The sequence below is a fragment of the Manis javanica genome, chromosome 1 (assembly GCF_040802235.1).
Source record: "Manis javanica isolate MJ-LG chromosome 1, MJ_LKY, whole genome shotgun sequence".
NCBI lineage: Eukaryota > Metazoa > Chordata > Mammalia > Pholidota > Manidae > Manis > Manis javanica.
Genome location: NC_133156.1, coordinates 529,895 through 545,633, shown reverse-complemented (window position 1 = coordinate 545,633; position 15,739 = coordinate 529,895). Strand labels below are relative to the sequence as shown.

The window sequence follows — 15,739 nt, the reverse complement described above, 5'->3', positions numbered from 1 at the left end:
AGTGGGCTACTGCATTCTTTTAATTTATCTATTAAGGTATCTGGTTATTTGTGTTGCTATCATTAACTGATAATTACATGCGGAAAGTTAAGTTTACTAGACTCACATCATCACCAAGTTTCCCCAAATTGCCCTTTGCTCTCAGTGTCCATCAGCATAGTAAGATGCTGTCAAATCACTACTTCTCTCTGTTGTACAGGCATCCCCATGCCAACCCACGCATTATCCGTGTTACTCATAATGCCGCCTTTCCCTCCACTCCCACCCATCCTCCCCAGTCCCTTTCCCTTTGGTAACTGTTAGTCCATTCTTGTGTTTTGTGATTCTGCTGCTGTTTTGTTCTTTCAGTTTTTCTTTGCTCTTAAACTCCACATATGTGTGAAATCATGAGGTACTATGTCTTTCTCCACCCAGCTTATTTCACTGAGCATAATACCGTCTAGCTCCATCCATGTTATTTGCAAATGGTAGGATTTGTTTTCTTCTTAAGGCTGAATAAAATTCCATTGTATATATATATATATACTACATCTTCTTTTTCCATTCATCTACAGATTGGCTCTTAGTTTGGCTGTTGTGAATAGTTCTGTGATAAACATAGGGCTTCGCATGTCTTTTTTAAAGTGGGCTACTGCATTCTTTTTAGTTATTCATTAAATTATTTATTTACATTGTTATAATTAATCAATATTACATGCAGAAAATTAAGTTTACTAGACTCCCCCATCACCAAATTCCCCCCATATACACCATTGCAGTCAGTGTCTGTTATTGTATTAAGATGCTGTGGAGACACTATTTGCTTCGCTGTGTTGTATAGCCTTCCCCATGCCCGACACACACATTATACTTGGTAATCATTATATCCCCTTTTTCCCCCAATCATTTATCCCTCCATTCCATGCCATCCACCCCAGTCCCTTTCCCTTTGGTAACTGTTAGTCTATTCTTGGTTTCTGTGAATCTGCTGCTGTTTTGCACCTTCAGTTTTTTCTTTGTTCTTATACTCCACAGATGAGTGAAATCATTTCATATATATATATATATATATATATATATATATATATATATATATATATATATATATATATATATATAAAGGCCAAAACCACTAATGTTTGCTAAGATGACACTGTTCCCCATGGCTGGGTAGTGCCCGCCCTCTGGGATTGGATTTGAAAGAGCAGCACTGTTGAGTGGAGATTCCATGACATCACAGAGGTGTCTCTTTCCTAGAGACAGAATGCGTATGGTGAGAGGAGCAGTTTCCTACTTCAGAAGCTGTTCCGCAGTTGGGGTGTGATTTCTGTGAGGTGGGCAATGATAAACTTGACAGCATCAGGGTAAAGGGAAATCAGATCCAAGGTACTGTGTGTTTCTTTTTATTTTGGTGTCAGTACGAAACAGTTCCATGAGCAACATTATGGTTACTAGACTACCCCCATCATCAAGTCCTCACCACCTACCCCACAAGAGTCACAGACCATCAGTGCAGTAATATGCTGTAGAATCTCTACTTGTCTTCTCTGTGTTGTACAGTGCCCACATTCTGAGAAAGGATTTAGTCATTGGAAGGTAACTTAAAAAATAGCCTTGGAATCTGAAAAATAAAGAATGATGATTTGCTTGTGGATTTTAAGGTTACTCTGTCCTTTCTGTTTGCTGATTTATCCATTCTCTTGGCTTGCACAGCCTGGCTTACTCAAACTCGAGGCTGACATAAAAATCCCTGAGGTCTAAAGAAGGGCATTTTAAGAAAGAAACAAAACACCTGCAGAATATCCACTGCATGCTAGGCACTACTTTTCTGAATTCCCTGCTACCATCAGTGGGGGCAGGAGGCATTGTTTCATTTAATGCTGGCAGCAACCCTGTGAGGTAAGAGGCATTGTCCCTCTTTCGGAGAGGATGTGACTAATGCCCAGAGAAGCTAAATCACTTGTTCAAGGTCTTGTGCCTGGTAAAGCATAAAGTAGAAATGTAAATCATGGCCTGTCTGCCTCCAAAGTCCAAGCTCATAACAACTCTGCCAGTGTTTCTCACCAAACCACTTAGAGCACCATGAACTCCACCACCGAGGGAAGAGGTTTTTCAGCTCTGCAGACTCCTCAGCCTCATCTCTGTTCTCTAAAAACAGGCAGTCCAGCTGCTGAGACCCAGGAATCCGTATTTTTAACAAGGTTAATTCTGTTTGCTGAAGTTTGATCACTGATCTTGCTACCGTGCCTCTGTTCCTGGGGACAAGTGCAAGTCTTGAGGAGTTGTGGAGGCTCCCGATAGTCAGTGGGTAAGGCCTATGGTCAGCTCACAGGGCTGGGATCCTGGTTCCATGATGAGTACCTGGAGACAGTCACACCAAAGGCCAGTCAGTCATCTGGTGAAGGCCCCTAACCCACCTCCACTTGAGGAAGCTGCAGCCCAGCCAGGAGAGGGATGACGCGAGGGAGGCTGGCAGGTGCACCATCATGGGCAGTGGCACTCAGTGAGGACTGAGGGGTTCTGTAGCCCAGCACCTCCTCATTTCAAAGACCAGAGAGACTAAGAGAGAAGCTGAGGACCCCCAGCTGGGCAATGGGAGGGCTGGGGTAGCAGCCTAACTTCTGTTCTTACTTATGTCACCACAATGTCCCCAGTATATCCAGCCTACTGCTCAGGTGAAGAAAAGAATCTGGCTTTATTACCACCCCTTCCCCTAGAGGGAAAAGAATGAGATCAACATCCAATTTTAATTTTGAGTAAATTTTGATACTGCCATATATAATATAGAAATGTCAATTTGTTCCTCCAGGAAATAGCAGGGTTTTTTACCCTGAGCATAAAAGACCATTGTTCAGAGGATCTGAGGGAGAGCCCGGGTCTCTGGTCAGCAATTTTCTATGTGGCAGTAACCGGCCTGCCTGGCCAAGGCCTCCCACAGAAGAACTACATTCAATTCCACCCACAGGGCGGGGGTGATGCCTCACTTCTCAGCACTGGAAAGGGGGACAGCTTGGGGATTGAGCCGTGTGACTGGTGTCCCCTCTAGGGCAGCAAAATTCTCCAAGCACCCCATCCCCTCACTCACTGAAAATGACTGTGTCACTCTGATGCCCACAGCTATAGCAGCAGCTGCAGGAACATGAGTGTGACTGGGGAGTCAGGACCCAAAATTAGGCCCCCATCAGCCATGGCTCACTGTGCGAACTTAGGCAGCCTACTGGGCCACCATGCCTGAGCTTACTAGCAAAGGGGAGCTGTGCCCCTAAGGCTGATTTACCTCAAAGCTACCTTAAAGAACAAAATGCTTTGAAAGGAAGAAACAAGCCATCTCAGTCACATGCCACCTCCTTGACATTTACCATACCTGTGACTAGCCAATGCCAGAGGCAACATTCACTGACCAAGGATCAGCAGCTGCTGTATATGTGCTATGTCCCCACTTCATAGGCGCAGGAACTGAGGATCCTAAGGGCAAGTAACTTAGCAGATGTCTTCTCTAGTGCAGGAGTTGGGAGAACTGGGGATAAAAGAAATTAACTAGGACTCGGACTCTTCCTGGATGAGCACCACTTGCAGTAGATTTTGTCCCCAGGGAGGATGACCTGCTGCAATCACAATGCCAAGGGTTTGCTGAGAAGTGGCTGTGCTTCCAGCGGCTGTATTCCTAGCCAGAGATGGTGCCCACTGAGAGTGACGACAGGTTGTCGTCCTACCGTAACTGACTCCTGAAGTGTGCCCAGTAGGGCGTGGGAAATGGGTTCTGGGCCATTGCTGGGTTTGAAAATAAGGAAGGGTAGTGTGAGCCAAAGGATCTGGTGGTCTCTAGAAGGAGTTGGAAAAGGCAAAGAAACAGATTCTCCCCTGGAGCCTCCAGAATCCACAGTACCCTGATTTTAGCCCAGTGAGACCAGAGTCACTTCTGCCACACAGAACAAAGTTACAGATGAGAAGGTGGTGGCGTTTTAAGCCACTGGTTGAGGTCATTTGTTACAGCAGTAATAGAAAATGAATAGAGCCTTAGTGAATTGGGGTGAGTTGAGGTCGACTTTGAAGTAGAGGGCAGAGCTCCAGATAAGGATATGGGATTAAGGGAGTTGAAGATAGAGCGTAAGCAGAGCTGTCCATAGAACTTTCTGTGGTGAAATGGTCTACATCTGTGCTGTCTAGTATGGTAGCCAGTAGCCACATGTGGCTATTGAGCACTTAACACTTGACTAGTGCAGCTGAGGGACTGACTTTTAAATTTTAACTAATTAAAACATTAAATTTAAATAGCTATGCATGCCAACTCTATTTGACAGCACAGGCATAGAGAGCATTAACTTTGAGAGATTAAGACTCAACTTTGAGCATATCAGGCCAGTAATTAGAAGTACACACATTAGATCATTTGGTCTTCTCTTTGAGAGAAGGCTGTGATGAAGGCCATGGATAGAAAAATAGAGGCTGCTATGAGGTATAACAAGAGAGGCCAGGGAAGGACTGTAGTGGGCAGAGGAAAGAAATGAGTGTCAAGGGTCAAGGTCAGAGAAATTGACAGGCCAGAGAACATAGGGTCTTTTAGAATTCTGAATGTTTTCCCAAAGATTTGAATGTTATTCTAAACATTTTAATATGTGTATATATTGTATATTAGTATACTTTTCATTCCTACTTCTGTATGGAAAAGGGAGTGGATATAAACAAGTGTGGGTTAGAAGATGGTTGACTTCATCAACAGTCACTATTCTGAAGTTCTTCAGATCCCTCAGGACTCTGTGAACAGTAACATTTTATACACATCTATTACGTGATATTTTCTAAGTATTTTCCCATCCCATGGATCTTCACAAGCACCTGGAACAAAGGTAGAGATTTGCATTTTGCAGATGAGCGAGTGAATTGATATTCAGAGAAAAGAACTGATTTGCTCAACGTCCCAGCTGGTTAGTGGCAGAGGTAAGTCTAAAATTCTCAGTGCCTGTGTCTCTTCAAAGAGATACAGTCCAGGAAAGGTGGGCTCACAATACCTTTAATGCTGGCCTGAGCCTCCTCTCAGCCCTCTCCTCCCCATGGAATGGAAGAAAAGGTGTCCTTTACCTTTCGGATGCCATCATGCTTCATTTCAATCACATGGAGGGTGTAGTTGGTCGGACGGCCTTTCTCATTAAACTGCACGTTTCCTGTCAAGCCTTCAAACCGTACCTGGAAGGCAAAGCCAAGTGTTGAATAATGAACTCAGACATTGTACTTCATAGTTGTTTGTTTGTTTTCTTTTCCTACTGAAGTTATAATCCAGCACCTAAGAATGTTACATGGGATGAGGTCTTGGAATGGAGTGAATACCAAACTCTCTACATTGTTGCCCAAAGCAGTCATCCCTTGAGCACAGTTCTCTTTCCCACTAAACTGAAATTCATCCTGAAAATCTCTCCTACCCATTGCCTTAGGTAAACAGAAACAATGCAGCAAAGTAGATCCTAGTAAATCTCAGTATCATCCCTAATCAGTGATCCCCCATCATGAGCACCACCATGAGTAGCACCACTCCTTGGAAGGAGGCCTGGAAAGGACAAGGGCTGCTGTGCCAGCTCCTGTTAGCCAGGGCCCGACACAGGGCCCGAACCAGGACCTGACCCAGGACTAGGGGTTGGCCTTATGATGCCTTGCGCTGTGCTTGAATATGGTTTCTTACTTCCTTGGTGAGGCCAGAGTATAAAATACCTGGGAATGTAAAGACCTGTACTCTGGAGACATGAATTTGACCCCATCCTCTCCCTGAGCAACCAAGTGACTGTGTAAAATTCATTGCTTAAGCCTCCAGTTTCCAAAATTCCTGCCCCATCTGCCATATCAGACACAGCAAACGTCAAAGTGCTGTGCAGACTTTAAAGCATCTGAGGAGAACCCCTTACATTAAAACCAGAACATGTAGGGTTTTAAACAGCTCACGATTGGTTAAAACAATTTGTACTGGAACCCCAACCATGCTGTATTGGCTTCCACAAATGAGTCAAATCAAACTTTCATGGCCTCAGGTCTTCAAGTTCAAAGGCAAGGTCAGATGGTCAACATGGGGGATCCAAGGCCTTTAGTGCCAAGCCTACTTCTCTTTGTGTGAGTAATACATCTCACGCACATCTACCTTCAGATTAAGGATGAGTCTGGCTTTATATCTGCTCAAGTATAAGAAACCTCATTCTCTATTGGTAGCCTACTGTGTGTCCTCAGCTCAGTGTGGTCTGAGGCCAGTGAGGTGAGTCTCTGCCTGTAACCAATATGAACCAGGCCCTGTAACCTGGTGCTGTTTACTTCTTCACCCCTGTCAAATTGCTTAACAAGAAGCCTTGCAGAATTCTATCTTTTTCTGACAGTGATCAACAACTCTGTCTTCAAAAGGTATCAGAATAGCTGCAATGAGTATATGTGTATTTGAGAGACAGAAAGACAGAGAGAGGGAGACAGAGAGACAGGGAGATTGGGAGAGACACAGAAGGGGGTTGGGGAGAGGTGGAGAGACAGAGAGAGATAGATGGAGAGAGACAGACACAGAGTGGGGGACAGACAGAAATGGAGAGACAGAGAGAGATGGAGGGAGAGAGACACAGAGTGGGGGAGAGACAGATGGAGAGACAGAGAGAGACACACAGAGATGGAGAGACTGAGGGAGAGACATACAGGGAGAGAGGAGAGGGGGAGAGATGGAGAGACAGAGGAAGAGACAGAGATGGAGAGAGAGACTGCTACAAGCTGACCCTCTCTTCACTTTCTGGTTTGAACTCTCAGTGGGAAGAAAATGACAGTCCCAGAACGTGGCACAAATTATTCAACAAAGCCCTTCACTCTCAGATAAATCTGCAGAAATCCTCACTCTGAAGAAGTCTAGGCCGGCTCTGCTTTACAGAGAGAAAACAGAGTGTGCTCCTCCTACAAGTGGGAGGAGGAGGAGGCCGCGCGCCAGCCTGCTGGCTGCTGCACTTTCCTCGCACCTCTGTTGTCTCTTGCCCATCTTTGGTTCTCCCATTCATTCAGGTTCAAGAAGACAGAGAGGCTGAATACTGCTTCAAGTGGCTCATCTGGAAAAATGGGCTGGAGTAGACACATGTGCAGATGACTGGATGGTGGGCTGAGCAGCCCAGAAGGAAGTGTCACTGATGAGCCAAATGGGCATTAGTGTCATACCGATGATTACTATGGCATATTAGTCTGGAAAATTATGTAAGGTCTCTATGACTCAGTTTTATCATTTGCTTAATAGAACCAATTAGAATTAATTATGTCTTAAGGTTGTTTTAAGGATTAAATGAGATATTTTACGATAAATGCTTGCCCCATGGTAAGATTCAAGAAAGGCCAGATTAATTATTATCAATAGTGTTTTGAATACCACCACCATCATCCAAGTGTTTATTTCATTCTTGTTACTTCTTCTCTACTCACAGGAAACCCCTAGGGTATGTCGTTTAGACATTATTATCTTCAGTTACATGGGATAAACCAAACCTCTGGGAGATAAAGTTATTTGCTCAGGACAACACCATTTAAGTATCAGGAAGGCTTAAATTCAGAGCTTCTGATATATTCTGGTATCTTTACTTAGGGTACCGAATGGCCTCTCAAACAGCAGACAATGCTCTTGTGCTTGGCTCTATGTGGGCAACACAGAAATGTGCGAAGCAGTGTGTTCTACGCGCCTGCTGTGCTACCCCCCCCCACACACAGGGGGACATTACCTGGGCCATGCTCTGCTAATTCCTAATTATGTGATGTGAGCAAGTCATGGAGCCTGTTTCTTGTTTTCCTCCTTAAAGAAGTGAAATGCTTAGCACACTGGGATGTAAACATTGGATGTAAAGTATATATTATTTAAATGATGATGATGATGGCAATGATTACAACCACAGCGTTGTGTAGAGTGGGTAAGAGGGATGAAAAATAAGCCTTAACATTGAAGCTTTGGGTCTGGTATATTGTCTCAGAGCAGGAGATTCCATCAGCAGAAATGAGGGTTTTGTCCCTGTCACCTTTACATGCCTTTTCAGCTTCCATAAAATTAATCATCAGCAAAGTTCTAGTGATGAGAGGATCTCTTGAGATGTCACAGTGTCATCACCAGAAGCTGCTTATCTGGTGTTCATTTAAAAAAAGTGAGTAGCAAGAGCAGATGTTACCTTGCCCATTTGATGAATAGCATTATGAGACTCAGAGCTTATGGCTCCTGATTCAGGATTCACAGAGTCATGGGAGGCCTGGGGCAGCTGAAGGCTCTTATTGTCTAGTTGGAGAAGCCAAGGCTTACACACACTGAAATGAGTGAAAGCATAGGAAAGGAGCCTCCCAGAACCAGCCTTCCATGACATCAGAGCAAAGGAAGGTCAAGAGAATGGCTCAGCTCCAAACCATTTATGTGGACAGTTTGGACTCATAGTCAGAGGATGAAGCTTCTCAAAAATATACACTTTGGGCAAATCTGGAAAATGCTCTCCTATCTCCCAGGGCTGAGCCTCTGAAGCTCATCTGCCCACTCTCCCATCCCAGGGTGACTGAGGTCACACTGGTGGAGGCCTGGAGCTTCCCCTTAGTTCCTGCCTTCTGGAACTCCCGCTGCCAACCTGGTGCCTGCCAGCCCCTCTGTGAAAGATGGAGAATTAACCGTGGGTTTCCTGTAAATGCTATTGGGTGCCACCTCAGAGTCTGCCGCCCATGAGATGCTGAAGCATAACTTTTCTTTTCCTCTCTGATGCCATGAGTGTGCTGGTTAGTGTTTCTCTCATCCTTAGGACTCCTCCGCCCCCATCCCTGGGGAGGCAGTGTTGCTGCTCTGGACCCAGGGCTTCTGTAACCTCTGTGTGGCTGTGATCTGTTCTCTGAGCCTCTCCTCCTCAGTGCTCACTGGATGTTGGGAAGTCAGAGCCTGTGGACTAGGTCCCTGTGGACCACATTCTGGTTATGCCAACCACTTTACCACCAGAACAGTGGGACGAATAATCTTGGTTGTGGTTATCTCATGCAGTTGCCCTGAGGTTCAAAGAAACTTATGCATTATCCCTTAAACAATTTTTTGGGGGGAGAATGGGGGTTGTGACAACCAGTGGAGACTTTGCTAAGAGGATTATGTCCACTTGGGAGTTAATGAATTGATGCTAGAAAACTTGACCGATTAGTCCATGAGTCCCCAGGTAGTGCTTAGCAGAGCCATGGTGAGGACTGAGCTCTTCTCTTCTGAACTCCTAACAGGAGTGCTGCCTTCAGCTCTTGCTTATATCCTCTAGACTCCTGGGCATCATTTACACCCCACCACGACCCTCCACGAACCGATTTACTCTTTGTTCAATTTCACTTCACCGTTCCTTTAAGGCTTGCAACCATCCATCACAGTTTGTGTGGGACAGTTCCAGTCTACATCTCTTCTTTTGGGATAATTAATAATAGTGCTACCTTTCATTCTTAAATGTCCCAATTTGGGTGATAAGTTATATGATCACTCTGTTTAAAGGCCCAGTTACTCTCCTAGAGAAAGCCTTGTTGATGTCACAGCACACTGCTCTGACCATACATAGTGCCGAGTGTCTGGCTATGTCATTGAATCCTCAAGCCACACCTTTATAGGTATTATATCTCAGAGTTTATCTTCCCTTCAAAACTAGGTCTGGAGTGCCAAAAGACAGAGATTGTGTCCTACACCCCAACTGCTCGCCTCACCTCAGACCTCCCCTAGCAAACTTCTAGGTACACCTGCACTTGGGTATGCTAGATCACTGGTCAACAAACTGCAGACGCAAAGACTAAAAGGGCTGGTCATCATTTAGGGCAGGCGTCCTTCACCTCAGGACCCAGGATGGGCTTCCAGAAGTGTCTATGGTCCCCTCAACTCCTGGTTATACAAAAATACATGTAAGTACATGTATACATTTTTCTGGGAAAATGAGTTCAAAGCTTTTTTTTTTAAAATCATATTCTCAAAGGGCCTCTGACCCCCAAATGCTAAGAGCCTGACTTGGGGAGCTGGATCTTCCCTGCCAGTCAGTAGCTTCCTGGAGCACTGAAGGCTTCCCGGGCTCATTAGTATTCTGAACAGTCCCCTGGAGGTCAGGCAGGCGGCATGATTACCTTCACTCTGCTGCTGGGGAAATTACACTGCAGTGAGGGGCGGGGCGTGGGGTGTGTGGGTATTAGCCAAGGCCATGTGCTCTTGCTGGCTGGACCCTGGCTCTGTTTTTCTTCTGCTGGGTTGGCCCTTCCAGGCTTCAGAGCAGAGCAGTTATGTGTACATAGTGAGGCAGCAAGTAGATGTGGGTTGGAGTCCCAGTTTCACTACTAACTATAATTTTGAGAAAAATTTTAATACATCTGAAGCTCAGTTTCCCTATTTATAAAGCAGTTAATAAAGCTAGCTACCTCCGAGTGTTATATTGAGAATTCTATGAGATCAGACATATAAAGCATATTCAGAACATTGTACATAGTAAGTCAGTAATCTATCATAGCTGGTATCACCTTTATTTTTAGAGTAATAGGCTTATTCCTCTACGCCTAACTCACAGACACGCCAGGTCTAACACAAGCTGAACCACAGGTCCTCTCCCCATCTGTGACCCAAAGGCCAGTGTTATTAGGGCAGCAGAGAGCTGAGTGCCCCATGCCAGGTCCAAGGACTGAATGTCTTTGGGATTCACCTGGCCTCTTGTGATCACACAGTTGCCCAAGAGGGGTGCGGCTCTTTTGAGATAGGTCTGAATGGTGAAATGGCTGGACAGTGGCCATGGTTGTGTGTGGAAGGCCCCAGAGCTCAGTGTGCAAGCAAAGACCTCTTGGACCATAGGACATGTCTGAGACAAGAGGAGCCATGGAATCTGGTTCAGAGTGTGCTGCTAAACTGCTGTGTGACCCTTGATGAAGGACCGCCCACTCTGGGTCAGCTGCTTCATTGATAAAGTAAAGGAAAATGGAAGTTAGTAATCTTTAAGTAATAAATTCTTGTGGTTCTAGGTCCTTAAAGATTTGAAAAGGAATCAGTTTGAACAACGGATCTTAGGATCAGATGTTTTCTGTTTATATTCACTGGCTATTTGGCCCCGCAACCCCTGCCAAAAAAGACTGAAGAGAGCTTACTGAGGGCAGGTCTCTTGTGCTCTCATTGTCCCCAGTGCGTGGCCCCAGGCCAGGGCGTGCAGTAGGCTCTCAGTGCGAAGCTGCCTGGCTGCCTGAGAGGCATGTACACATGTCTTCACTCCAAAACAATACAAAGGTCCTATTCTTTTGACTAAGGCAATGCTTCTTTGCAAACCCCACTGAAGGCAGAAGAAAATGAAGAGCATACATTACCACCGGAAAGATGGGAGTTAGTCTATTGAAAAAAAATAGATGCCTAGAATTAGTCTTAAAGGCAGTTGAAACCAGTTGCTGTCTCTCCAGTCTCCTCATTGTCACCGGTAATGAAGGGGAGTGAGCGGGAGATACGGGTATTTCCACGTCACCCAGACAGCAAGGAGCCCAGCCTGACTTGGAATGCCAGCTCTCCTGCCTCCTGGTTCAGAGCCCTTCCTGCCGTCCACTTTGCCTTCCAGGCTTCATCACTGTCACGTTGGCATCAGAATATTGCTCCCCAGACATCATTTAGATGGGAGAAAACAGGGAGTTGGGAGGGTTGTGAAGCTGAGGGCAAGTCTCTGGGACCTTTTGAAACCAGTCTCACATTACAAACAAAATCTGTCTCAACTGCAGAGTGTGGAAGAGCATTTACAATGAGCCGGAAGGCGGGTGGGGGTTACCTCTCTGGCAATCATTGCCAAACTGTCTGGTGTCTGCTCTTGCTGCCTAGTGATTGGGGCTGCCTTACATAGAGACGAGAAAGGCAGGAAGGGCTGCTGGAGGACCCCATCGCATGTTCCTCCTGTGGTCACAGGGCTGCCACTTAGCTTCATTTCAAAGGACACAACTACGTAGTCTCCGTGTAAAGGCAGTTCATCTAGCTGAGGACAGCTGGTGATGTTCCTTCTCGTCTCTTCAGGTTGTGAAAATTGCTAGAGCTTTGCACATGTGGTTGTGAGACATGTGGGAAATAGTTGTACATTTCACTCTGCATTTCTCCCTCATTCAGAAATGCTCCTGTCCTCCCCTAGGATGTAGTCTTAAAAGTAAAGCTGGTCTTATCTTGGCAGTTCCATTGCACGGGGAGGGCAGGTCCTGCGGGGCATCTGCACTGAAATACCAGGGTATTGCCTTGCCAGTGCTCCTGATACGTGGACATTGCTTGATGGTGAGCACTGCCCTCTTTCCCCAGCCCCTTTGGAAATACAGGCTCCCCATCAGGAGGCACCAGAGGCATCATAGGGTGCTACCCATCAGCCAGTTTGCTACTCATAGCCTGGGCTCAAGGCCCTTCTAGAGACTTCTGGGGACTTCAGGAGATTTCTAGGAGTTTTGAGAGTGATAAAGCAGAAGGCAAGCCCCCAGAATCTTCTAACCCAGGGATGCTAAATACATGGCCCACGTGTACCACTGCCTCATCCTGCTTCCACAGCAGACATATCGCTAATTGAATATTTATATTCTTTTCTGTTGAATCTGGATTCAGGCAAAGAATATTTTGCATAGACAATTGATTGGAGTGAGCATGGCCATTTTCTGTCCCTGCCCTTGACTGTTCTTAAGTGCAAACAAAATTGATTGCAATGCTGAGAAGCAAGAAAATAGGATCAGAAGTACTTAGGAATTTTCAGGGTTCCCACATGAAACGTGCAAGGAGCAAAGGTGATGAAGAAATCCAGAAAATCAGGGAAAGCGGGGAGTCTCCAGGAGGCTGCTGAAATGGTTCAGTTTCATCCCTGTGCATCTCAAGTCCCCTTTCCAAATACAGAAAAGCTTCCCTTTTTTAGCATAGTCTCTAAGCAGGAAATGGAGCTTTCATGCTATTAGAAATTACTAGACCATACAATTTGGGTATTTTTGTTTTTCTTTTGTTGCCTTAATTCCTACATGAACACTTATATACACAGAGCCACAAACACAATGCAGTGATTGTCCAAACCTGAAGCATGATCTACCTTTTCTTTTCAATAGCTGTATCACACCAAAACTGACGTCGAAATCCCCTACAAGGCTACCCTAGGACAGGCAGCCATTGCTGGCCTCACCTGCTACAGAGCTCTCTGGATGTCGATCCTCTGGCCCCAGGGTACAGCTGGGTTAACCAGGCAGTCCCCAGCATTCCCCCAGCGGAATATATCAATTCTCTGCCTCCGCAGGCACTGGAAAGCCTCAGCCATTACCTTCGCCCTATCGTAGGTAAGCGCAGAGGTGTACTTGTGGGAGGGATGGAGACAGGTGTCAGAGAGAGGTGACAGGCAGGTAGGAGCTGTGTCTGGGAATGTGCTCCAGGTGATCAGAATTCTGGCAGGGGGCCAGGGACTGGGAGTGGGTGTAGGGGTGCAGCGGTGAACTGGGCAGTGCTTGCCCCCTACGTGGGGCTGCTGTTCCACCTTGTTGGCTAGTACTGCCCTTCTGAACTGTGAGTTGAATGCTGCCAGTTGTGACTTTCAAAGAGAAGCCAGAATTCTAGATTTTGTGTGCAATCTTGTAACTTAAAAATGTTGGTTTAATTAGAAATAGAATGCATATATTAAATACAGTACATCCACAGCTTTGATACAGTCCATGGAAAAACAGTGCATTTTTCTCTTATGTTACAGTCACCACTCAGGAGCCAAGAGGAGTTGTTTATCCTCCCATCCCTTGTGACAGTAAAAGAAAACAACCCATGAAGGGTAAGCTCTTATTTCCATGTATGGCTTGCCCAAGTGGCAGGTTTATAGTCTGTAGACTTTCCTCTTGTGCTTATTCATGATAACTCTTAACCTTTCCCCTCTTGCCTAGAAGGTAGCTGAGATGTTGATGAAACATAACCAGAATAATAAAACAGGAAAATATTTCCTGGCTTTGGAACTCATGTTATGCCTAATGTCTAGCTTGTTTTCTTCATATTCTAAGTTCACAATAGAGAGTTATACAATGAATGTATAATAATTTTTCTAGTTTTTAAGTTGTATTTCCTCACTTAGTAAAACAATGTATGTTACATGTTATTTTTTAAATCTCCAGTCTTTTGGAAGTTGGGTAGGGTATTCACATATTAATTAACTGCTTTGTGATTCGATCATTGCTTTCAGTTACATTTGTGATTTTGTTTGCTTAAGCTCATGGTGAAATAAGTCTTCATTTTTGGATGGCTAAATCAGTTCAGCAAAATCAGGATGAGAAGCATCTCAGTTTCATGGTTTGCCATTCACAAAAAGAAACTGACCAACTGCCCAGAGAAACTTGCCAAGGATTCAATTTGCCCCAGATAAACAAATTTGGCCTCAGAATCCTTCTCAACTCATTGTTCCACACAGCCATTGCCAAACTGTTGGATTTGACATGGGGAAGAGAAATTACCTGCTATCCTTATTCAAAAAACATTGTCAAACAGCAAACAAAATAGATTTCGGCTGCAGAGTTTAGAGCTGTATTCCTGGGAAGTGAGAGGCAGATAACCTGCCTCATAATTGGGAGCTGACCCTCTGAGGCATAGATGTGCTAGACATTGCTTAGATTTCCCAGATTCTTACCTGGGTACATGACGGACCAGAATAAGGACAATCTCTGTGCATAATTCAAGATCAAACCACAAATAAATGAGTGTGAGTAGCATCCCCCTGCAGTTGTGTATCATGGTGTGCCTGCCTACAGTAGAGGTTTCAGTTGTGTTTTTTATTTTTCCTTTTACCTTCCTGGTATGTAGAATCTTAAGGCAATAGTTGAAGCTTCAGGAGCCATTTTGGGCTATAATGTAGCAGCTATATGCTGAAGATAGCAGAACAAGAAGACAGAAGAAGCCTGAGTGTTTGATGATTGTGGAGCCATTATAAGCCTTTGATTGCTGACTTCTGAATTTTGTTTATGTGAGAGGAAAGCAGAACATTGATCTTGTTAAAAGTATCATCACTTTGAATTACTTGACCTTTGTAGGATACTCTCAATCTTTATGGATACATTTTCCTTAGTTTGTTCCTCTCGGAACCTGTCCCTTTCTAAAGGATAACCCTTCTCAGAAACCTGGGGCAGGCAAAGAAGCCAGGCTGGTCCTTTGCTGCCTGCTTCCCATCCCCTTACCTTTGGTCTCTTCCAGTCCACCCTGGTGTGGTCTCGGGCATCACTGTTCTTCCACTGCTGCATGATCTTGGCTGGGATGGTGTCTGTGTAATTCACCAACTGGAAACCTGTCACGTTTGCTCCACTCTCCTTGAATTTGTTTAAGTCAGTGTCCATGAAACCCTGTGCAGAGAGGAGGGGAAAGAAGTTAGAACAGGCTGCCTGGATAAATCAGTTTAATCATGTTACAGAGTCATAGGACTTTCTATCTTACTGGAGAGAAGGTTGTATCTCCCTTCCATCTTAACTTGGTGATCACTTTGTGCACAAAGTCAGCACAGAGAATAAGAGTGATTGCTCAGACACCAGCTCTGCCTGCAATGAAGTGCTGGCTCTGCTACTCACAGCCATTAATTTTGCTACCTTGGACTCAGTTACCTGATGTAGTCTTGTCTGAATAATGGAGCTTAGGAAGTTGGGGAGAAAAAGCAATTCTGTATATGTCAGGTGCTTGGTACAGACTGAGTGATCAAGAAATGTTGGCCAGGATTATTGCTGCCCAGATATGGAGCAAAATGGAAACCTGAGGAGGGAACTGTCTCCTTTACCAACTCCACTCTCTACCTTTTTGAGATAGGAAGAATCTGAA

At 45.0% G+C, this 15,739-nt stretch overlaps 1 protein-coding gene and 1 long non-coding RNA gene across 4 annotated transcripts in view; one reads left to right on the top strand and one right to left on the bottom strand.

The window, feature by feature from the left end:
• Positions 1 to 15,739, top strand: part of LOC140844092 (uncharacterized) — a 36,964-nt gene that overhangs the window by 12,435 nt on the left and 8,790 nt on the right. The window contains exons 3-5 of one of the 2 annotated variants that reach the window (XR_012122311.1): positions 13,021 to 13,245; positions 13,650 to 13,724; positions 14,154 to 15,112. This is a non-coding gene — a long non-coding RNA (uncharacterized lncRNA). Of the gene's footprint in view, positions 1 to 13,020; positions 13,246 to 13,649; positions 13,725 to 14,153; positions 15,113 to 15,739 lie in introns of those variants that run through there. The other variant, XR_012122320.1, reaches the window with a different exon arrangement.
• On the bottom strand, positions 1,249 to 15,267 carry LOC140844078 (glutamate receptor 1-like). 2 transcript variants are annotated; one of them, XR_012122265.1, is made up of 4 exons: positions 15,112 to 15,267; positions 5,059 to 5,163; positions 3,344 to 3,496; positions 1,249 to 2,340 (listed from the first exon to the last, which is right to left on the bottom strand). XR_012122265.1 is itself a non-coding variant. In XM_073215389.1 (3 exons), the coding sequence occupies exons 1-3, from the start codon at positions 15,265 to 15,267 to the stop codon at positions 2,281 to 2,283; spliced, it is 321 nt and encodes a 106-aa protein (XP_073071490.1). In that variant the 3' UTR covers positions 1,249 to 2,280. The 2 variants fall into 2 exon arrangements, 1 of the variants encoding a protein (XP_073071490.1); XM_073215389.1 differs by lacking the exon at positions 3,344 to 3,496.

Bases quoted from the DNA above. Each gene is read 5' to 3' on its own strand.
- LOC140844078 (XM_073215389.1), bottom strand. From the start codon at position 15,267: ATGGACACTGACTTAAACAAATTCAAGGAGAGTGGAGCAAACGTGACA. The intron at 5,164-15,111 runs GTAAGGGGATGG...TTTGCCTTCCAG, and splicing joins TGGACTGGAAGAGACCAAAG to GTACGGTTTGAAGGCTTGAC. The intron at 2,341-5,058 runs GTAAAGGACACC...GACTGTCTCCAG, and splicing joins AGCATGATGGCATCCGAAAG to GTACTCATCATGGAACCAGG.